Genomic DNA, 19,506 nt, shown 5'->3' with positions numbered 1-19,506 from the left:
AAATTTGTCTCGGTTTTCTTCAAATAATGAAACAAAAATGAAACAGGCTTTCCTAAGAGATTGACAGGGATGCATATGGCTGATAAACGCTATCATACATCTTAGGAAAGCAAACTAAGTTCACACATTTTAAGTGCAAATTTTCCTTGAGTCACGAATCTGCTATTTGGACAATAATAAAATCCAGCCTTGGTTTTTTGGGAGGGCCGAACTGCTCTAAATTTTACAAAAGAAGCTTGAATGGAAGAATTAAAAAAAAATCTAAATCATTGTCGGATTGCTAAACATATAATTGACTTGTTTAGCAAGTTAGTTTGGAGATTAATAAGTATTCTAAGGGTTTCAAATGGTTCATAAAGAAAATTGATATATTAATTTGTTTCGAGAATATCCAATATGATTACAGAAAGAATTTGAAAAAAAAATACAGAATTAGTCCTACTTTGTTTCTCAAGCCACTTCTGATTATTATGAATTTTAGTTACACTTTCCTACAGAACTGAAATTTAGTTTTGAAGGGTCACTAGACATTAAACATTAATTCTTTTTCTCTTCACAGATGCTGCCAGGCCTGCTGAGCTTTTCCAGAAATTTCTGTCTGTGTAATGTCAAACGAACGTAGTTTCAACTACCAGAACCTAGTGGACTACATGCACTGATTTATGAACAGCCGAAACGTTTACAGATCGATTGCATGAATGGCCATAATAAACATTCCATGATAATACTCAGCTCTTTTGTCCTTTCCAATACCATAGATATTCTGGTCTGTGTTGTAACTATGTTAATGTGTGAGTAAAATCATAGGTTATAAAACAGAAAGGTGCAAGGTGACCTTGACAATTTGGTATACTGCAGAAAACCTTTCAATTATTTTTTATAAATAAAACACTCAGTTATATAGTGCCAAAAAGCAATGGGATAAAACTACTTCCTCATTTTTCTCACGTTCTTGGAAAGCTTGCAATTGATCACGACTTCCATACATTTCACATGTGTTATGGAAAATGAAAAATATGGCTTGCAAAAATAAAGGTATGGATTTCGGTTAAGGCACATTTTATTAAAATAAGACAGGATCTGGGCTGGAAATAGTTACTTGAGGGTAAAACTGCAGCAGAGCAGGAGGATCTGCTCAAAAATATACAGTTTAAAAAAGATGCTTATCAATTTTTATAGATGCACTACAGTAAGCTTTCTATCTTGATGCGTGACAGCGTAGTACGGCAACTGCTCTTAAGAAGACTACAGATAGTCATGAACACGACCCAGTCCATCACGCAAGCTAGCCTTCCATCCACCGACTCCATCTATACACCCCACTGCCTTGGCAAAGAAATCAACGTAATCAAAGGCCCATCTCCCCCTCAGTTTTCCTTACTTCCACCCTCTTCAATTGGGCAGTGGATTTAAAAGTTTGAAATATAACAGATTCAAGAACAGCTTCTTCCCTATCATATTTTTGAATGGAACTCTCAAACATTAATGCTGATCTCTATCTCTGCACCTCTAATACTGTATTCTGCACTCTGTTCTGCTAGCCTGATGTACTTTATATGGTACGATCTGCCTGTACAGCATGCAAAACAACACTTTTTACTGTATCTTGGTACGTGACAACAATAAATCAAACAATCAAAGTGGGGACTACAGGCAAAAGAGGTTCCCTTTTCCAGTGAAATGTAGGAGACAAGACTGAAGAGCCCTGCAAGTCTTGGAATATTCAAGACTGGATAAAAGGAAAAGAGAGACATAAAACTAGTGCAAAGGCAGCAAAAAAAAAGCCCTAGAGGAGTACAGAAAGTGCAGGGGGTAACTCAAGAAAGCAATCAGGAGAGCAAAGAGGGGACATGAAAAAATGCGAGTGGGCAAGATTAGGGAGAATCACAATATATTCTACTGTGGTATCAATGGGTAACAACCAGGAGAAAAGAACAGCCTACTAGGAACCAAGGTGGCAACCTTTGCATGAAGGTCAAGGACACTTGGAGAGTGCTAAATGAGTACTTCACATCTGTCTTTACTCAGGAGAAAGACGATGCAAGTACAGAATTTGAAAAGATGCACTGTAAAACTTTTGAGCAGATTAATATAAGAAGTTAGGTGGTACTGGTGGTTTGGGTGGATTTAAAAGTGCACAAATCTCCAGGTCTGGCTGACTTGTATCCCAGACTATTGTGGGACACCAGGAGGAAATTACAGGGGCCTTGAACCATTATTTAAATTGTTTCTGGCAACAGGGGAGGTGCCAGAGGATCATAGGACAGCTAGTGTGGCTCCATTTTATAAAAAGGATGGTAGAGATAGAGAAAGGAACTATAGGCCGTGAGTGAGACGTCGGTGGTGGGGAAACACTGGAGCAAATAGCGAAGGAGAAAATTAACCTCCACTTCGACAGGCAACGTTTGATCAGGTCAGCATGGCTTTGTCAGAAGGACATCATGCCTAACAAATCTGGCGAATTTTGAGATGACGGAGTGCTTGGACAAGGGTAGGGCAACTGATGTCGTTTATATGCATTTCAGCAAAGTCTATGAAAATGTTCTGCATGGGATAAAGAAGATAAAAGCTCATGGGTAACTTGGCAAGTTGCATCCAAACTTTCCTTAGTGACAGGAGACAGGGGGTGGTGGCAGAATGCTGTTTACACGATTGGAGCCCAGAGTGCAGTTGCATTCCACAGGCTCGATAAAATCAGGCCGTGTTTCCTTTGGAAGAGAGAAGGTTGATGGTGAACTAGCATAAGCGTTTAAGATTATAAGGGGTATGGACAGTGTGAATGGAATGCAGCTATTCCCCTTAGTTCAAGGGTCAATGACAAGGGGACATAATTTTCAAGTGATGGCCCAAATTTAGAGGGGGTTTCAGGAAAAACTCTATCGCCCAAGAGGCGCTGGAGGTTTATAATGCACTGTCTGAGAAGGTAGTTGAAACCTTATAACTTTTAAAAAATACTTGGATGAGCACTTGAAATATCATAATATTTGATGTTATGGGCACAGTGTGGGAAAATGCATCCACTATAGTTGGCAGGATATATTGGTACACAGACCTGATGGGCCAAAGGGCCTGCACTGTATTGAATGATTCTATGATTCTAGCTTCTACGTGTCAATTTTTGAGTTCTCCTTTCTCACTTCAGATTTCTTCTTAGGGACTTTAACTCAGAGACAATAAAGGATGAGTGACTGAGTTCCAAATCATTACTATGGCAGACCTGGAGGGGAACTTGCAGGTTATTTCAGTTTCACACGTCCACCTTTACCATCCTTCTAGCTAGCAGAGAAAGTGGCTCTCCAAGGTGCTACTGAAGAAGCCTTAATAAATTGCTGCAATGGTACTTCTAAACGCTACAGATAGCTGTCACTTTGTGACAGTGCAGGAGAATTCAGTATTTAAAGTGGTAAATGGGTTCTGATCAAACAGGGTGTTTGAGATGGTGCTGGGGTTCTTGCTTGATGCTGAAGTTGTCCTAATCCAGCAAGCCAATGGAGATTATTCACATCGCACCCTGACTTCAGAACATAGGAACAGAAGTAGGCCATTTAGCCCCTTGAGCCTGTTCCCTCATTCAATGAGTTCATGGCTGACCTGTGGCCTAACTCCACATACCTGCCTTTATTAAAGGAAATTTATCTGTTTCAGTTTAAAATTAACAACTGATTCTGCGTCTACTGCCATTTCTGGAAGAAAATTCCAAACATGTACCGCCCTTTGTTTTTAAGGAGTGCTTCCTAACATCTCATGCGCATGTTCTAGCCCCAATTCTCAAACAATGCCTCAGACCAATGAAAATAATTTATGATTATAGTATTAACAGGAAAAGACAGGGTCACTAAAGGCTTGGATCACCTCTTAACATTTCAAATTTTACAGAAAACAGGCCTAATTTCTACTCATAACTAAATTCCTCTCATAACTTAATCCCTGAACAACCTGAAATACACAGTACTTCCTCCAAAGAAAATATAGGCTTCTTGGGCCTTGTAAATGTCGGACAGGCCTTTGGGCAGTCAGATGGTGAACTACTCGCTGCACAAGTCCTAACCTGAGCTGATCTTCTCCAGTTAACACAATATTTGCATGCAATCCAATTAACTTTGCAGTCAAATGCCAAGTCCTGAGATTGAAAATGTAAGTAAGGTCAAGGTGTGGAGTGTGAGTGTGTTCTGTGGAAGTAGTTAGCGGTCAGAGTGGCATACGGCCTGTTGAATGCATTTAATCATCTAACTTTTCCTGAGCAACTATTTACTCAATATCATCAGAACTCACAAATTGATATGGAGACTTTTGGAGAGTTCCTAGGAGAATTGCTCAATGGAATCTTCAAGTTCCCAACTAATTCTTTCGGAGTCTGTTACAAGAACAATTCAGCAGAATTTCCCCATGCACAACTCCCAATATTAACTGGATGGCCATCAGAAAATCCAGGTCATTATGTTTAGGGAAGCTTGGCTGGTGGACAAATTGGTTGCCATATGGCCACTGTCATTTCAGTCATTATTCTTGCAATGCGTTATATTGGCTACAACGTGCCAAGAGATCCTGTGGTTTTGGAAGATACTATATAAATGCAAGTCCTTCTTTGTTTCAGTGGGTAAAAATATCAGTGTACCCATATCTCAATGCTTTTCATCTCATCTGTTGGCAACTTGTGGTTGAATATAATTCTAATATTAAGCCTCGTGTCAATAAACATACAGCAATCACTTGGGTAATGTACCAGAGAGTGACAGCAATACATTAAATTTATCTCAAAAACTCCACATCTTCATGTTACAATGAAGACAACGGAAAAATGCAAATTCATCTGTGTGTGGGCAGGGTAAATGAAAAAGGATAAAGACTCATATGAATAAGTAACAGCAACACTTGATGCCACGTAAGAATTATAAAGCTGTAATAGTTTCATGGATCAGATGATGACTTTAATCTAACTACAGATAATAAAATTAGAACAAGCAAATTAAATTTCTAGGGCTTTAAAAAAGGAACATTTCAGTGGGCAAGCAAAATTAGAGACGATTGAATTTTCAGTTGATTCTATTTGACAAGCTCTTGATAACACTGCAGATAATGAACGCACAAAATATTCACTTAAAAAAAATTCAGAAACATCCCTTGTCCTCTCCAACATCCCGAAACCAGCCCAGCTAGTCCCTGCCTCCCTAACCATTCCTCCCACCTCAAGCCCCACTCCTATCTCCTACCCACTAACCTCATCCCACCTCCTTGACCAGTCCATCCCCCCTGAACTGACCTATCCCCCCTAACTCACCATCTACATTCACCTTTACTGGCTCTAACCCCGCCTCTTTGACCTATCTGTCTCCTCTCCACCTATCTTCTTCTTTATCCATCTTCTATCCGCCTCCCCGTCTCCCTATTTATTTGAGTCCCCTTCCCCTCCCCCATTTCTGAAGAAGGGTCTCGACTCGAAACGTCAAACTTTCCTGCTCCTCTGATACTGTTTGGTTTGCTGTGTTCATCCAGCTTCACACCATGTTATCTCAGATTTTCCAGCATCAGTAGTTCCTACTATCTCTGATAAAATAAGATACTCTTTTTCCTGCTCCTACTGTGTAAGAAAAATAAACCTGTTGAACCCAGGCCAGTAAGACAATAGCTGATTCGCAGCTTCAGCCAGAAATAACACATGATTTGAAATATGACTTTTTGCCACAATAGTCTGTCCAAGTTTTGAATTATACACTGGCTTTGAGGTAGATTTCACACCAGAACTCATGTAGGCACGGTAATATTACTGACTGTTAGACAAATGGCCCAAACTTTCCACACCAGGTGATCCACAGACGTACTTGTTTGCTTTCATGTCAAAGTAAAATACTCCACTCTCCCATCCTCAGCTCAAGGCCTGAAGTCTTGAAATAAACCAGCCAAACTTTTATATTTGAATAAAAACAGCATGCAAATGAATAGATCGGAGACAAAACTTCCCAGTGACCTCACAACCATCTAAAAATATCTTATTCTAGGAGACATAATAGATGCAGCTTGAAGGAACTGTTACAAAAGCAACAATGAATAATTACTAAATTTTAAAAAGCAACATCAACTTGAAATTCTCCACAACTCCCTTCACAATTTCAGTTATTGGCAAGTAAGTGGCACTAGTGCTTTTAATTGACCTTTGTGTGTTTAATGAACAGCATGGAGTCTGTTTCAGTTAATGAAGAAACTGAGCCAAAATGAACAGATCGAACTAGTTTAGCTGAAAATGCTTTGTAGATAAGAAAGGACATGTGGACTTACTTATCTAAATAATTCGCAACTGAAGACTGATCATCTCTCATCTCTGGATGTGGGGCTGAAGCTTTATTCCCATGATCTATTAAAAAAAGTTAGAATCTGCAATAAATACTTCCAAAATAGTTAATTCAGTTAATTAATCTTGAAACAAATTTCTAATATAATATGCATTTTAACCTCCATTTGATCAAACATCACTGTTTGCCACAGTTATTAGTAAGGTTTGATAAATTACACCAACTGGAAATTGACAGAATAGTCCATCACAGAATTTTGAGCTGTAACAAAAAATTGCAATATATCATTTGGCGTGCAAGTTACTTCTGTTATCTCCACACCTGCTGCAACCTTTGAGTTGCTAAACATGAAATATGGAACAGTAGTAAGAGACCTTGCAACAGGACTTGAAACATTTGTAATACAATAATTTTTTCTCCTATTGCTTTGGAGAAATAGTCATTGTCAATTTCATAATGCAGCTGAGACTGTAATATTGGTAAGTAAGGAACTGTGGGATAAGTCTTATATACTCAAAGATAACTGTTTTGGAACAGAGTTCAAGTTCACCTTTAGTGAGAGCTTTATTTCTTGTTAACCAAATCTAAAAATCACACCTCTGATTAGGAAATGTCAATATTTATACAAAAAATTCTCACCGAATTAACCCTTATGTAATGTAACTATTATTTGTTCCCTTTTTCAATCAGGCCTCAGGCATCCCTTCATTCTATGTTAACAGTTTTCCTTTCAACTTTCGCAAAAAGTCAACATATACCTATTTTAAGAAATAAAAATGAACAAAATGTCAGATTGTTGTTTTCTTTGCATTTTAAAGTTCCAAGTGTCCTTTTTTCCGTATTTCCAACAGTTTCTGAGAGTTTGCTCCTTTCTTTGTAAAGCCATCAGATAGCTGACTGCTGCTACCACTCAGGTCAATTTGGAGATTTCTTCATTCTCCAAAGTCTGTTTCAGAATTGCAATATCAACTGCAATCTTCTTTCATTCACACATTTCATGGGATGTATGTCATCCCATAGTGTCCACTCGTAACACTCAATAGGTGTGACTGCTGAATTCTTTTCTCAAATTTCCTTCAATATTTTCACTAATAAAAACACCATTTCTACTACCTCGCCAACAGCGATTGGTCTGCCACAGATATTTTAAAAACTATTCTTCTGTCCAGTTCAGCTTTCCATGTAACGAAACTATAATCCCTCCTGGCACTTGAGAACACACCACAGGGTGCACAAGCATCAATAAACAGTTTCATGCTCCTGGCATCCCTCGGTCATGGAAATTTCAAAACCTGATGTGCCATTTTTAATTTTTCCAATGCTTTATTCACTTGGATCATTGTTTCACGGTTTTGTTTTTCACTGTTTTGTTCAACTCCAGTACTTCAAAACTGGCATCTGGTCTCATTTCAATGCCCAGCTACTTCAGACTGCGTAATTTCTCTATTTCAGCTTTGGAAGCCATTACATTTTTTTTTCTGATGCCTTACTTTGACTAATAGCAATGGGGCTAATACTTTGTAAATAAGACTGCTGATGCAAAGCAACGTTTGATCCATTCTATCGTATCCAATCTAATGTATCTACTGCATCAGAAGACTGATTTCTAATTCTGAATTCTACTTTAAGCTCACTTATGACAATGTTTTCAAATTCATTACCCCCAATACTGCCACACAAAGCATCCACATGTATCAGAAAGATTCCTAAAAGCTGCCCCACATGATGTAACACATGATAAGGTCTGCCTTTTACTGAGGTCGACCCAACATTAATAAGAGACACCTTATTGAGAAGTACCAAAATGACAGAGCCATAAAATTTGGCATATATTATTTAATTTCTAAAGTATCTCCATTGTGCTAAATACCTCTTTCAGACAATGAAGAAACATTTTGTCTCCAGCTTATCTCCCTGCAGAAATTCAAATTTAATATCAACTGACCTACACACCCAAGCAATAGTTATAATGCCAAGAATGTTTTCATGATGTGGCAGTGCCAGTCTTGGGGTGAGGTGGACAAGGTCAGAAATCGTATAACACCAGGTTACCAATAGGGTTATTTGAAATCACAAGCTTTTGGAACCTTGTCCCCTCTTCAGGTGTTAGTGAGGGAGGTCATATCAGACACAGAATTCAGGAGTAGAAGACCAAAGTTTTCAAAATTGTTTTTCCTGCCATTGGTGAATTTATTTGTATCTTGATCCGCTAGTTTCTCTTCAAAACCTTGTACCACGTGTCTTGTTTTAGCCTCACAGTTCCCAACAGGAGACATCTATTTCATGCATATCCATCTACGTAGCAGAGTTGATTGTTCCCCATCCATCACCTCTGTGTACAATACGACTGTCTCCAGCTTTGTAATTCTTGTTTGTATGACATCTTCTATTGCCTTGTCTTCCAGTTTATTTGTGGCCAAAAGAAGTTCCCAATCATGTGGGCTTCTTCGCCTCATGGTGTTATGGGTTTGTACTAAATTTCTTGAATGTGTGAAACTACCCCCTTTGATCTTGCTTTCTATCTCCTTCTGGACTGCTACTGTTTAACCTCCACCCTGCTTTTGGAAGGATTAATTTCAGCACCTGTTCTGTGGCCTCTTTCTGGACAAATGTTTGCTCACAGACCCACTGTTGGAGCTTACCCTAAGTATTTTTTGCTTTCCATCTTTATACTCCAGATTCTCAATTCATGGGGCAAGTTTCCAACCAGTCATCCTGGCCATCCAACCATCTTTTATATTTTACAGTGGGCTTCCCTGAAGTACTTATTAAAGTCACATTTCTAGTCACATTGACTAGTCTTTTCTGGCAAATTCAGACATCCTAGGATGCCAGCAGCACACTTTACAGCCAGGAGATGTCCCACTCCTTTCGCCATCCCAAGAATAGTTGTTTACTTAGATATTAGCTGCCTCTTCCTCTTTACCAGCCAGTGCAAATGGACACAGTCTGCTGTCATGACTCATGCAAGATGACTGCAACCAGTAACCAAATTCACCGTTCTACAAGCAGCCATAAATGTGTAACTACCCATTTAACTCCTCAAGACCATCAAGTTTCCTGATAACAGGGCAATAGTAATTCACATCAGGTGCAACTGCCATTTGGGATCAATGGCTTCAACGACCACCAGAACTGATCAGAAAGACAGAGATAGTAGGAACTGCAGATGCTGAAGGATCTGAGATAACAATGTGTAGAGGTGGATGAACACCGCAGGCCAAGCAGCATCAGAGGAGCAGGAACACTGACATTTCGGGCCTAGACCCTTCTTCAGAAAATGGGTCGGAAATTGATCAGAAAGACAAACTGTCAACTGCGGCAGTCTGATCCTCATGGCTGTTCAACAATTGGGTCTGAATGACATGTTACTGATTGTTTTTTTCTGCCACCCCTTGAGATTCTGCAAATATGTAATCCATATCAAGCAACCTTACAGTGTACCCAAATAGTGTGGTTCTCACTTTCCCTCTTTAGCAATAACCTCCCCAGTAGTCTGAGTTTTTAAAAAGTCCCTTTCTCTCACAATAAACTATGTCTCCCTCACTGAAGTTAGCTCCCAGTACTTCTACCTTAAAGCTTGCAGAATCCTTTTGTTTTACTGAAAGCCTTTCTAACTGCATTCAACGCATACAAACACTGAAAACGTGAAGCTAATTGTGTGCCAAGTTGAGTGATCACTTTTTGTCATTGGATCTCCTAAATTCCTACCAAATTCTAACTGATACGGACTATACAGGGCAACTGTTTGTGACAATATCTTAGCATTGACAACCCAAGCTAGTGCAGATAATTACTGTTTGGCTGAAATGTCAAATGTTACAGACCATTTTGCCCATTACTGTTGCTTCTGCTCACAAAGGGGAGGTGATGGTGTAGTGGTAATGTCACTGAACTGGTAAACCAGAACCCCAGACTGATATAGCGAAGACATAGCAGGTGTGAAATTTTAATTCAATAAAATTAGATTTAAATGCTGGCCTAATAGTCATCTGTTCACAAATGGAGATGCAAATCTACAAGCTTTACCCATTCTAGTCTGCAGGTGATTTCAGACCCACATCAATGTGGTTGACCCTTAACTAGCTTTTAGATAATTAGGAATGAGCGACAAATACTGAATGACTACACCTCATAAATGAATATTTAAAATTTTTTAAGGTGGCTTATTTTTGCCATTTCATAACAATTATGTTCATTTTCTCACACATATCTCACAAGTCATTACCAGCATACAGCCTCTCATCACCGAGAGATTCGCTATATCAGAGTCTGGACCTACTACTTGTGGATAACAGACAACAATTTTCTTATCTTTACTTTGTATCATTGTTGATTGACAAAAACATGTCTGCCACATCTGTCAAAACACTGCCTTCATTTCTTTACTGGAGAGATTACACTTCAATGAAGATGCACGATGATACCAACTATGTAATGTCAAATTCTGAGATGCCAAATATAACAGTTTTAACTTTTTTGCCAGTTTTATCAAAGATTTCTTCATTGATTGCTGACTTAGCAACTTCCAGCAGCTCTTTAACTGGACAATACATATGTACTAATAAAGTGACTGATTGCAACTATTTTATAAAGCAAGCCAACTCTATTTAAAGATTTTGCCGCATTTGCATCTCCAGATCTGAAACTTCCCTAACTTATTCCTCTTTTTTTTTTACAAAGAATCTGGTAGATTTGAGGCAATATATTCCACACACTACAGACTTGCATCCACAATCTAACATTGCACATTTGAAAGACTCTGCCAACAACACATCAAAAACATTACAAGGAAGCTGTCTACGTGGTATAGTGATTGTAACGAGGTCAGCAAGCGGACCTCATAGCAGACAAGTTCCCTGACTGAGGGTGTTAATGTGGTTCAATTAGGGTGCCCTGGCTGAAAGATAACAACAAAAGTGTCTCTGCGGCTATGTTCGAGCCTGGGTATCCCTGGAGATGAAGCAGTCCACCAATGCTCTTGATGCCTTAATAGAGAGGTGAGCACTACACTGTGGGGTTGCAATGCTTTATTTTCCCCTCCAATTCTAATTTGATTTAATCGCTACCCTCCCCTTTCACTTTTTTTCCTTCCCCACTTAAGCATTAGCCTTATCGGGCTTTGCTTGTTATTGGCTCCCTAGCCACATCGGTATTTTTCCTGTTGGTGGAAATACTGACTAAAATTACTTGAACATTGTGCAGGAACTCAGTGATAACAAAAACAACAAAAAAAACCCAGGAACGTCAGACACCCTGATTACTCCGTGAGCTGGCTCCGAGGGAGCTGGATTAGCGTCAAGGACTTGCACATGTAAATAAAAGGTAACTTGGCGGCAGGATGCCAGTCTCTATAGGCTCTTGCATGCCTCTGGCCTCAGAACTAAATATCCAAGGATATGCATCCTATCAAAAAGGTCAGGCAGATGGGCAGAAGTGGCAGGGTTGCCTTGTTAGTAAGAAATGAAGTCGATACAAAAGAGTGAGTATTGGAAGGTGCAGAATCTATGCGCGTAGAGTTGAGAAAACGGTAGAGTATGAACCTTTGAATGTAGAGGTTCATGGGATAAAAACCGAGGACGAGGGGTACCTGATCATCTATTCTGAATGATGGGAAGGGGCAAGGGTGGAAGCAGGGGCGATAGATTGGATGTGGTTGAGGGCCCTGTCAACCACAGTGGGTGTGAAACCACGGTTATGGAAGAAAGAAGCCATGTCAGCAGCGTTGTTTTGGAGGGTGGCATCATCTGAACAGATAGATATGACAGAGAAGCGTCTAGGAGAATGGGATGGATTCCTTGCAGAATGTGCAATGGGAAGGGCTGCAGTGAAGGCACTACAGGAGTCAGTGGCTTTGTAGTGGATGGGCAGTTTTTCCCCTGAAATGGAGACAGAGAGGGCCTAGAAAGTAAGGGAAGTGCTGGAAATGGATGACAAGAAAGTTATAAAGGGGTGGAAAATTGGAGGCAAAATGAGCAATTTTGTCAAGGTCCTGGTGAAAACATGAAGCAGCATCGAAACAGTCAGTGATGTACCGGAAGGAGTTGTGGGAGGGTGCCAGAGTTGGACTGGAACAAGGATTGCTCCAATTTCCACTGCATTAATTTGCTCCTACATGGATCTACATAGAAATGAAATATTTGCTTATATGATACAATGGCAGATTGATTGCAAGAATTTATTGACAGCTGCAAATCAATGTACATGTTATCTTAATCATGCCTCAATAGCTACAGGCAAGCTCCAGTTCCTGTAAAACCAAATACAGCATATGTGGTAATGTGAAACAAAAACTAAATTGCTGGAGGAACTCAGCAGATCTGGCATCATCTGAGGAGTTAATGTTTTGAGCCAAGTGATCCTAATTAAGTGACCCTTCTTAACATAACCCTTGCCTATTTAGGAAACAGTGTGCCAACCAATTGGGTGAACAATGTTAATTTGGCAACTAGTCAGAAGCTTTTCAGGTTTCTGCCGAAGACCTCAATCAGCAACCATTTTTATGTGAACTGTTACATGGAGTCAAGAAGAACAGTTGGCAAGAGGTTGAGAGTGTTTTCTCAATAAGTCATAATACTCGCAGGTACTGGTGTGAAATAAGCTTTCAAGTACAAGTTTCTGTTGTCTTGCAGCCAAATACTGTATGTACTCTGTAAATACAACACATTAGTCAGCAGTTGCACAAAATAGAAATTGTTTTCCTTTTAATAAATTAAAATTGTGTGGGGGTGGGTTTGGAAGGCACTGTCCATGGGGTTTTGGTGAATTTTGGCGGTGTATTTTATGGATAGTATGCACTGCTACTATCGCACATCGGTTGTGGAGGGACTGGATGTGGTACCGTTCAAATTCTCCATTTATTCTTTAAAGTTTCCTTCTTATAAGTACAAAACAGGTACAAAACTTGGGTGGTCTACAGTTTTTCATCATCTACATTTATTTGTTAGTTCTATTTCTAAATACAGGGGTCCCTGATTTACAAACACCTGTACTGGGAATATAGTCCCATACAGTTGAGTATTATTAAAGAGGCAACATGCAAACATTTCCTCTGCTTATGTCAACAGATACACGCAAGCACATCCTTCCTCAAACAGCAGCATAACCATTTGGCAATATTCCATCCCGGACAAAGCCACGTACAGATATCCACAGCATTTCTGAGCCACCTCATAATCCTGGGACTCCTGTTTCCACAATTCCGGCAGCAGTAGTGGCCCACTTATTATTGCTAGTGAACACAAGACCTATATTCCAGTAAAGAGGCTTGCTGGTGGCTTCATCACTGCCTAACTAGTTTGACTTTTAACAGGCAGGGCCATTGACATCACAATACTTAAATTAAGCCAGGGGTCAAATTTGGGTTCACAACAATGTAAATGTTTACACAGAAAATTCTAGTGGACATTTTCAATCAACTGCCAAAATTTGACTACATCGGTGAATATACACGAAAGTAGTACAAGATTTGCTGAATCCTTTAATCCCCACTTGGATAATTTCCAGGAGCTAAGAACTCAATTTTTGCTACACTGGGGGCCAGGGGAAAGACCTGCGCTTGAGCTCCTCCGTCTATTAGTCAGTTTAGAGTCAAAAACTAATCAATATCCTCCATCTGATAGAGAAATAAAAACTCAATTTGTGCTCAACCACTCTTTCACAAAGGAATGCAAATAAGAAAACTTTACACCAACCTGTTTTAGAAACTTTATTGTGTTCTGTGTCTTTTCCCTAAACAAAACAGAAGAATTTAAACTATTAGAATCCTTAATGCTGTCATGACAATGGGTCATAACCACCAATTATTTGCTAATAATTGGAACTTTTAAATACAACTTATTTTTCCTTAAAAGAAAGACATAAAAGCCAGAGAATGTAAAGACAATGGCTGACTAAAATCCCTTTGTGCATTGGAGTTCCAAGAAGAAACCAGGGAATGTCACACTTGGACAGTGTTAAGAGAACTTAAGACAGCATTTCAAAAGCAACAGACGTCAAATCAACAAACTGAACTGTGATCTCCTGTGGGTTCTGTCCTAAACTAAAGACAGGATATGAGTTGAAAAGAAGACAGTTCTAGACAAAAGACACGTTTATCTTTTACCGATCTAGGAATACACAAGAAATAGGGTTAAAAAGTCAATTGCAGGCCTCTACATGCAAGTGTGCCCGCTTGTGGTTTGAGTAAACTGTTCTAAAGTGCACTGTAAAGGGACACATATCCCACCAGACCCTCTGCATGTGCAGTGAAAAGAAATATGAAGTCTACTGAAGTATGAAATAGGAAGACTACTGAAAACCCCGAAGTCAACTGGACAAACTCCTTTAGGCTAACTGACGAACCAAGAATCTCCAAACAACCATTCAATTTCCAAGGTTTGTGTTTCTGGAATCATCCACCTCAATGGCCATAATATTTCATCCTGTCACAGACAAGCCAAAGACTGATTGGCATTTTATGATTTGTGTTTTGAACTCACCTCTTATTTCTTATCTATGTGCATATGTGTAAATTTTATTATCTTTTCTTATGTGTTAGTAACAAAGATAAACCCTCTATACCACAAGAAAGCTTGGTTGAATTAGCTCCTTTTAAAACCTAAATATACTTGGGCTGGGAAAAGGTATCCACCATGTCATTTTTATATTAACCTAGTTGTGACTAACTGAAGGAGGAGTTGAGTAAAAAAGGTGATCCAGCTCAGGAGCACATCATTTAGGTGTATTCTATCTAGAATTGTAACAAATTGGAGATGCCTACTTGAGGACCAGTTGTAATAATTTACAATTTTTGAAAAAAACTTGATGCCATTAGTTAAATACTACATAAAGTCAAATCAAACAGCATTAACCAAACTGTTGATCTAAACTCAAAGCAAATATCCTGGACCTTCTGCATAGTGGAATGCAGTACAGTGCCTTGATGTTTCACAGTGTTTCAACAGATCTTGTCGTTCCAAATCCATAAAGTGAATGTTTTTGAACATATTCATGAACAATATTTTCATTGATGTTGGATAGAAAAATGGTTTAATTAATTCTCAAGAAATGGGCAAAATCCATATTCCCCATTAATTAGATTAGAGTTGCGGTTTGGTAGGCCACTTCAGAGTCTCACAGATCTGAATCACATAGACAAGAGTATGTATACTCAAAACGCTTCCTGTCCTAAAGTATATTAAACGTGTTCAGTTTTTAATGATAATGCTAACACCTTCAGGATCACTCTGTTACAAACATTTCATTTTACAGAATCTCAGAATAATGATGGTGCAGAAGGAGACCATTTATTTAATCATGTCTGCTCTATTACTTACTGCTAATCACCTTTTTCCCCTCATATTCCCACACACCATTACAATCCAAAAAAATCCAGTGTCCAGTTGTTGTATCCATCACACTTCTGGGCAGAACATTTCATAACAACTTGCTTATGTGGACAAGTTTTCTTACCCCCTCACATTACACTTGTTTCATCTGCATATCATTTTAACTCCATGACTTCTCATTCTTGTTTCTTTAACAAGTGAAAGCAGCTTCACCCCGGTCGACATATGGTTGGAAAACCTGAATAATATCTCCACCAGAGTGGCTCAGGAGGTAGCACTGCTGACTCAACGCCAGGGACGCAAGTTTAATTCCACCTTCTGGTGACTGTCTGCGAGGTTTTTCCTCCAGGTGCTGTGGTATTCTCCCACAGTCCAAAGATGTGCAGGTTAGGTACACTGGCCATGCTAAATTGCCCATAGTATCCAAGGGTACATGGACACTAGGCTAGGTGGATTAGCCAGGAGAAATACAGGGATAGGGTGGGTCTGATGGGATGCTCTTTGGAGAGTTGGGTGTGGATTTCTTCCACGTTGTAGGGGTTTAATTCTTGAAAAAATTCTCACTTCTTCAATCTATCCTCAAAGCTGAGGTTTCTCATTCCTGGAACCATTCAAGTAAATCAGATCTGCAAATTTCAAGGTTTTCTGTTAAAAGAAAACTGAATTTAATTTATCAAACTGTCTTGGTGGAATTTGAATCTCTCAAGCTATTCATAAAATTATCATCAATCGGGAGGTGAAATGCACAATACATCTGCTCAACCTTTCAAAAACTGAACAACTTAAGTCGATATCTGCTTGCTGTTGTGGCCATCTTCCCATTTGACTCTCCAATCCTTGCTGCTTCTTCTCACTAAATTCTTTACTTCAGAGAAAGGCCAAGCACCAGCGGCATTCTGAACTTAATCACCTGTTTAAATGCCCGTAGAAAAGGGAGGAATAGACAAAACCATGTGACTAAGGGGTAATGCATTTTAAGTACAAGATGTAGTGAAGGCATATTGCAGTCTGTTTCCAAGATATGTATACTTAACCATACCACAAACACATTACCAAACAGTGATGTTTACATTTGACTGAAAAAAATTCTGACCAAGTCACCACGAAACAGAAAGAGTAAAGGAGATTTCAACTTTCATTTATCATAGTGTAATTTTAGCTAGTCTACATTTTTTAAGGAGGTTAGTTTTTTTTTACATGCACGCAAAGAGACTGCAGCTTTTGCGTGTAAACCTGTATCTGGGCATCTTGATAGAAGTTTATGTATTTCGAGTCCATAAAATTCATGCTTTGTTGTCATAGTGCAGTGTGGAGAAGGAAAAAAAAACACAGCTGTGAATCCAAGATAATAAAATGTGAGGCTGGATGAACACAGCAGGCCAAGCAGCATCTCAGGAGCACAAAAGCTGACGTTTCGGGCCTAGACCCTTCGTCTAGGCCCGAAACGTCAGCTTTTGTGCTCCTGAGATGCTGCTTGGCCTGCTGTGTTCATCCAGCCTCACATTTTATTATCTTGGAATCTCCAGCATCTGCAGTTCCCATTATCTCTCACAGCTGTGAATCCTCTCACTTACTATTAACAATGATACAGAAACTCCACCAGATACAAGGCTACATTCATGCAAAACTAACTGGAGAAAAGATCTCATTTTCATAGCTTAAAAAAAGGGAACTGAGGATTCTGATTGTGAGATTTACATGTAGTATTATGTGGATGCAAGTCTTCCTTTTTAAGAGCAGCCAGTGGAGCTGTGAACATGTGTTTAAAAAAAATTAATGTGGAAACTTTTGGTCATTTGGAGAATAAAAAATTAATCTTACCAAATGCAACGGAGTGTTGTTATAGATATTAATGGTGGGCTGTGTCATTATCCAAAAGAGGCAAAATGACTGACCTCATTACACATGGTGCCAAGAATGGTTGGCCTAGAGTACTGTATCCACAAAAAGTTTAACTTTTAGTTCTGGAACAATGAACAGAAAACAGGCAGTATAATAGAACGAATGTAATGATTTCTAAATACACAGCTTTACTGTCAAAGAATTATAATACTAGAATTGAATCATTTCATGTTTGGTGTTTTAATTTTACTCCTGAGAAATCATAATTGTTAGAAAATTTCATTTTCCAATGATATTCTTAAGTGATTTAAAGTAGATAGTGTTGGAAAATACCAAACACAAGGACTGTGGCTGATTATACACACACACGCACACACACACAAAGAAAAAGAAAGGCATATAGCAAATCACGCACCTTGCAAGAACTAAATTAAGAGGCAAGTCTGCTGCATGACTAAGTCCAGTTCATTGAAAAATTGCTTCGTGTAATATTCAGCAAATAAAAACTAAATGATGAGAACAACAACAAATTGGATTACACATAACACTTGAGCTGTGGAACAGTGAACTTAATTGCACGTTAGTCTGAGGAACAGGAAGAGTTAGATACTGAAAGAGGAATTAAAAATAATACAAGGCAATGATAAAGTAGTAGATTTGTTGGCTCAGTATAAGGATACTGTCCAAGAATCTAGGAAAGAGAGAAATACAGAAGCCAATTCTTGCTTTATGAAACCTTTTCTAAATAAAATTCCAGTATATTTATTTTTCAAGGAGCAACTGTATATACTACGGCATATCTGCTGGTAAAGAATGAGGAAACGGATGTTCATAGTTGTGGTTAAGAAATTCCTGGGCCCTAACATTACCTAGACGATAAAAGCTATTTTTAATCTAAACCCAATAGCTTACTTGGATACTACATGTAGTTCACTTAGGGACAAAATGCCATTTTTTTACCCAGTGGGGGAGAATATCTACGACCTTTTCATTTTAAGATCAGAAGGATCAACTATGAACAAGGTACCGGTTTACTGCAGCATGTCATCAATGTCTGTCTGTCTGGAAAGGCATTTTCCCTCCAAAACCCACCTACCACCCCCTCCCCCACCAAATTTAATTGATCATACTTCCAATAGCAGGAGGATAAGTTCTAAAACTCACTCACCGACTGACTGCTTGTTGGAAGATTTATAACATTAGTTGAATATCATACATAAGATTTACCATTTGCAAGCAATGACATAAAAAGAAACTATCAAAAGAGAAAATATATATTGATTCAAAAGGATTACAGATGCAGAGAATCATCAGCCTCAAGGATAGACAAGCTCACCAATTTACTGGGAGGAAGTGATAACAGCTGAACCCCCACCTGATGTTATATTTTGTAGAACTCCTTGCTGCCAAGGTAGTTGGTGGCTATCCAAAGCATATCGCCCCAAAAAGTGCATAAAGATTAATTTTTCCAGTGTGTCAAATTAGCATCTCAAGTCGATTATCTCGAGGACCATAATAATGTAGATTAGTCCAGCCTTAAAGTAACTGCTGAAAGCTATTCTAGAAACACTGAAGGCATGTTTCATCAATGCAAGAATTTTAGTAATTGTCCCTACCCCATCATCTTGAAAGTGAAATTTCAAATTCAAATCTGAAAAGCTGACAATGGATTGCTTGCTTCATTAGCTCTTAAAACACTTGTCACTTAAATTTAAGTCCAACCAGCAAACTTACTTGCATTCTCTGCTAATATTGTTGGCTGGTTAAATAGACATGCACCTCACTGTCTATCCAATGTGTCTGAACCAGAATCAACTAAGAAATCCAATGGATCACCTATGAGAGATATTCAAATGGGGGGTGGGGAAGGGGAGAGAGCGAGAGCGAGATCATGATGACGGCTCAGATGTGAATGATTCAGATGACACCAGTGAGAAGAAACTTAATTTGTCAGGAGCGGCTACTCAAGAAAATAAGAAAAACAGAACAAAACTGGTGTCCAACATTAGGAGAGGCCTTACTTTATCATGCATCAACCAACAACAGGG

The 19,506-nt window shown here is 39.0% G+C and overlaps 1 protein-coding gene across 14 annotated transcripts in view; it reads right to left on the bottom strand.

Moving 5' to 3' along the window:
* Positions 1–19,506, bottom strand: part of cep104 (centrosomal protein 104) — a 176,196-nt gene that overhangs the window by 46,427 nt on the left and 110,263 nt on the right. For all 14 annotated transcript variants that reach the window (XR_009442759.1, XM_059638113.1, XM_059638121.1 and 11 more), the window contains 2 exons: positions 13,982–14,018; positions 6,274–6,349 (listed from right to left, as the gene is read on the bottom strand). Coding sequence is in view for 13 of the 14 variants with exons in the window: in XM_059638113.1 (XP_059494096.1) it covers positions 6,274–6,349; positions 13,982–14,018 (113 nt within the window). In the remaining variant the exon portion in view is untranslated. The remainder of the gene's footprint in view (positions 1–6,273; positions 6,350–13,981; positions 14,019–19,506) is intronic.

Source organism: Stegostoma tigrinum, chromosome 28 (assembly GCF_030684315.1).
Source record: "Stegostoma tigrinum isolate sSteTig4 chromosome 28, sSteTig4.hap1, whole genome shotgun sequence".
NCBI lineage: Eukaryota > Metazoa > Chordata > Chondrichthyes > Orectolobiformes > Stegostomatidae > Stegostoma > Stegostoma tigrinum.
Note: the sequence above shows the minus strand (reverse complement) of the source record. Positions and strands in the feature narration are given on the sequence as shown.